At 40.9% G+C, this 4518-nt stretch overlaps 1 protein-coding gene across 1 annotated transcript; it reads right to left on the reverse strand.

Moving 5' to 3' along the window:
- Positions 1–2054: 2054 nt before the first annotated feature.
- Positions 2055–2706, reverse strand: LOC142861603 (large ribosomal subunit protein eL30-like). The gene is made up of 2 exons (XM_075993745.1): positions 2695–2706; positions 2055–2372 (listed from the first exon to the last, which is right to left on the reverse strand). The coding sequence occupies exons 1-2, from the start codon at positions 2704–2706 to the stop codon at positions 2055–2057; spliced, it is 330 nt and encodes a 109-aa protein (XP_075849860.1).
- Between the last annotated feature and the right edge of the window lie 1812 nt (positions 2707–4518).

The following is a 4518-nucleotide window of genomic DNA, read 5'->3' on the forward strand; positions in this document are numbered from 1 at the left end:
TTTCACTTTATTGGACAGTATTAGTCCACTGGTTAAAAGAAAATTAAATTTTGTCAAGAATAGTATATAAGAGGGAAATCTAAGCATGATTGAGGCAGAAGAATAAAGTTTCTGAAGAAAACCAGTTACAATTTCTTAACAATCAGTGTAATGTAGTTATTTCTAGTTTTGTTACATTTATATTTTGGTATGTTTTATACTTGGTCTGTATGTTCAGAATTATTTATATTTCATTCTCATGTTAATGCTAGTTTGGGATTATTTGGGTGATATTTACATTTGTCTGTTGATACAAGTGAGAATAGATGTATTTATTTTGGGGGTAGGACCTGAAATATTGGCCAAGTCATTTATTCTTTTTTTCTCCCCTCACGAACTGTTTTAGTCTTTGAAACTTTCATGTGTTTTGGCATCATTCAACTCTCCACTGTGCTTTATTCCTTATTAAGAAACTCAGCCCTTAATTAACTTGCTGTCCCTTCATTTGAAACTTGTTCCATTTGATAACTCTTTGTTGCTTCTAGAACGGTTGGTGCAGGCTTGTGTGGGTTTCCATAACACAAAAGCCAGATGGATTTTTTAAAACAGATAAATTTAGTCTTGAATAGAGAACTGTGAAAAAAAAAAAAAAGAAAGAAAGAAAAGAATCATTTAAAAAAAAAAACCCTACAAAACAAAACAAAACAAAACAAAAAAATCTTGGTACTGATAAAACCAGTGAGAAATCACAGATTCTCAAATTAGGGGAAAAGCAAAACTTTTTCTTTTCCTTCCCCTCCTCCTCCTACTTTTTAATTTGTTTTGGGCTTAAGAATTGAAAAGATCTGTTCCCAATTAAAAACGGATCACATTTGGGTCTGAGGGGGAGTTAGCCGCCGCATGAAGTGAGTAGAAGACAGAAGGCTGTGGATAGATTGAGTCCCTTTGATAACCAACACCACTCTCTCTGTGTGCTAATTTGCAGAATGGGGAAAATATTGGCATGTTGCCTTCAGAATCCCTTGGAAGAAAAGCATTAGAAATATGAAAACATTAAAATTCTGTCCAAAGAGTTTACCTTATGTAACAAATTTATTAGAGAGTCTCAACATGTTATGGGTATAAAAATGAAACAGTTTTATACTTATCCAGTAACAGCCTCTTCAAGTAGGATATGTTGACCCACCTTTCCTGCTGGGAAGTAACTCCCTTAACAGAAACTTGGCCAGCTCCTGTAACTTTCCTGTCACTTTCACTTGTCAGAACAGTTCATTTTGTTATTTAAGACTCAGTTGCATTTATTTTGATACTTCAGTCTCAAATCAAATTCAAAGCTTGTGTCCTGTTCTCACAGTGGTGACTCTTCCAGTCTGTGACTCCAGTGGCTTGTTGAAAGTTAATGAGTCTGCTCTTCATGTTCTTACCTCTTTCCTCCTCTCTTTGAACTCCTTTCTGTAGACTTCAGACACCTCCTGGATCCTACTCTGGCCCAGCGTGGCATAGTCCACAGAGGAGGTGCAGGTGGACTGGAGCGTGCGGTGGTAGGAAGTTGTCCTGGTTGAGTTCTCCTGTAGGTTGGTTCTTTCTGCCATTGGCATTCTCTCAGTTCACGTGGCAGCCTCTGTAGATGTGGCATGTAGGTAGATGTGTTTGAGGGACAGCATTCAGCTTGGTCCCAGACCACTGTATGCTGGGGAACTCCCACCTCCACCCCACAGGGCAGTTGTAGCTTCACCTGGAGCAGTGACGAATGTCTCCAACTCCTCCTATCTGTTGGTCTATCCTGAATGGTTCTATGGCCCTTATTCTATCAACTTCCATGTTTCTACACATGGAGCTGTGGGAACTATCAGAGTCCTCTTCTGTATTTCCTAGGTCCACACGGACTTGAGATGAGTTGGGACTGTTCATATCTCATTTCCAGTCATATGGAATGACAAGCCCTACTGACTTAAGTTACTAACCTAGAACAATTGTCTTCAGGAATCTCTGGTCTCTAAGCAAACACTATTCTCTCTGTTTCTCTCTTTTAAACAAGCACTGGCAAGTTTTATTACAAAAAAATGTTGCATGGTTTACTTTCTACCAGTCTGTTCTGGCGTACTTCTAATGACATCAGAATCACCTAGATCAATAATAGCCAGTGTACATACTCTGTAGTATTTTCTGCCCAATTCAACATTATTGCCACTGTAGTGATGGACAATGATTTTAGCCAACATGGCGCAGTTCTCTGTTTCAGATTTCCTCAAAGCTGGGCCATTACTGGTGAGGATGACCAGTCTTGCTTTGCCTTGTCTGATCATCTTAGGAGTCTGCTTGTACCCCAGAACATACTTTCCACTTTCCTTAATGAGCTGGAGCCCAGAGTTGATAGACTCCAGCGAATTTTTCTACAAAGCAAATATTAAACATGGATCTGAAGGCCTCGTTTGCAACTACCGCAAAACTGGATCCAGCTTTCTGAAGCCAAGCTCCTTCATCAAACTTTTGAAGTCGAGGGCCCCAGGTCATGGAGAGGGTCTCTCAGGTTCCCTTTGGGGCCCTCCAAATGCCAGTGGGCATGCTATTGCCTCAGTAGGCTCAGATCTGTGCACCCTGGCTGAGACTAGTTTCTCTATGTGAATCATGGACAATATTGTCTACACTCAGGTATGCACCTCCCAAAAGACTCCAGGTGACCTGTATCAAGCACACACCCTTCTCTCCTCTCACCTTTGCAGGCATCGGGAAATGAAAAGGATCACATGCCACATTCCGCAATTCCTCGTATGCTTTCTCAATGCCCTACTCCTGGGGCTGCATCAGAAAAGACCTTGACATCTGCAGCTCAGCGTGTCTCCAGCCTGTCTGCCTGTCTTAGAGTCACCTTCAGTATTTATTCATGATTCTCTTGGAGACTGCCTTATTTGGTTTTGAGGAGAGAGAGAGGCACCATCCACAACTACAAAGAACTGAAGGAGAAGTCTTTCTTTACTAACATGGATTTCACCAAATGCTGGTTCCCACCCTCCCATCTCCAAGTCAGTTGTCTCCTTAATTTGATTGGGAACAGTCCAGAGATAGAGTCTCAGCAAATCCTGATGGGGAGGTGTTTATCACCAACAATTTCAAGTTCACCTTTGGACTTTGACCATGGTTCTGGGACAGTAGGAAACATCTCACTCTACAGCCTATTATATTGGTGTCATTCTCTGTAATTTATGTCTTCATCTGAACTCACCAAACTCTTCCTGGTGTTCTTTTCCCCATCCTATGCTGACTCAGACTGCCGCTGTGAGTAAGGTAGCAGCCCAGGCTTATGGGCTAGGCTCCTAACCCTAGCAAGTCATCCAAAAAAACATGCCCCACAGGCCACAAGCAGGATAGTATGACGTAAGGGAAAAGACAGTCATAATATACATCTAAACTCTGGCTGTGGGTCTGTGACTGACCCTCTGTGACCATAATCTCTTTGGCCCTCTAGAAATTTGTTCCTCATTTCTAGAACAAAGGTTTGGACTACATGAATAATTTTCAACCATCTTTTTAGTAGTAGAATCCATTTTTCTCCCAAATTGGCTGCTAAAACCTAGTTCCTCCTTCATTCCCAGCTATAGACCTTAAGACATCTATTTCATGCCCTAATGAAATATGGGGGCTCCATAGTACAAAGTTTGAGACCTACTGCTGTAGAATATCAGGTCATTCTCCTTCAAACTTTAAGATTCTTTTTGAGTATAGTTGGCTCTACAAACACCGAGCCTGATGTTAACAATCAACTTTATGTTTTCATTTATCTGCCTTTCCAAATGTCACCTGCGTATTGGTTTGTCTCATGATCAATAAGGCTATTTCCTTGTGTATTTTCAAATTGCTGTGGATGCAAAAGAGAAAATGATGGTATTTATGTCTACTCCATATTTTGCAAAGTTAATGCTTTGAAAACTGCTGCTGTCGTAGCACTATCGGAGCGTTTCCCAGGGAGCTGGACACCAGTCTCTTGGGATGCTCTCTGAAACAAAAAGCTTTGTGATCAGAAAACTGAAAAATGTAGCATTCCATGTCTTCCTCTTGGAGATTTATTAAGGGCTCAGAGAAGTTCTGTAGCAAAGCAAGTTGTTTAACTTTGTTTGACCCAGTATTTCCCAAACATTTGACCACAGAACCATTGTTTTACCAGGTACCATTTATCAACATCCCCTGGAAACTGTGCTCCTTCCAATACAGTTTGCAAATTCACTGCCTGGGGGGGGGGAGGTGTCAACCTGTTTTTTCTGTAAAGGGCCAGATGATGAGCACTACAGGATCTGTAGACTTCATTGACTCTGTCCCAACTACTCAACTTTGTCCTTGTAACACAAAAAGCAGCCATAGACTTATCTAAACAAATGGGTGTGGCTGTATCCTAATAAAATCTTATTTACGAAAACAGGCAGTGGTATGGATTTGGCCTGTGGGCTGTGGTTTGCTAACCCCAGTTCCTCCATTAAACAAGGGAGATTTATTCTGAGTAAGGAAGATAGAATCTCAAATCATGAAATAATAGCTTAGATCTTT

This window comes from Microcebus murinus, chromosome 17 (genome assembly GCF_040939455.1).
Source record: "Microcebus murinus isolate Inina chromosome 17, M.murinus_Inina_mat1.0, whole genome shotgun sequence".
NCBI classification, from domain to species: domain Eukaryota; kingdom Metazoa; phylum Chordata; class Mammalia; order Primates; family Cheirogaleidae; genus Microcebus; species Microcebus murinus.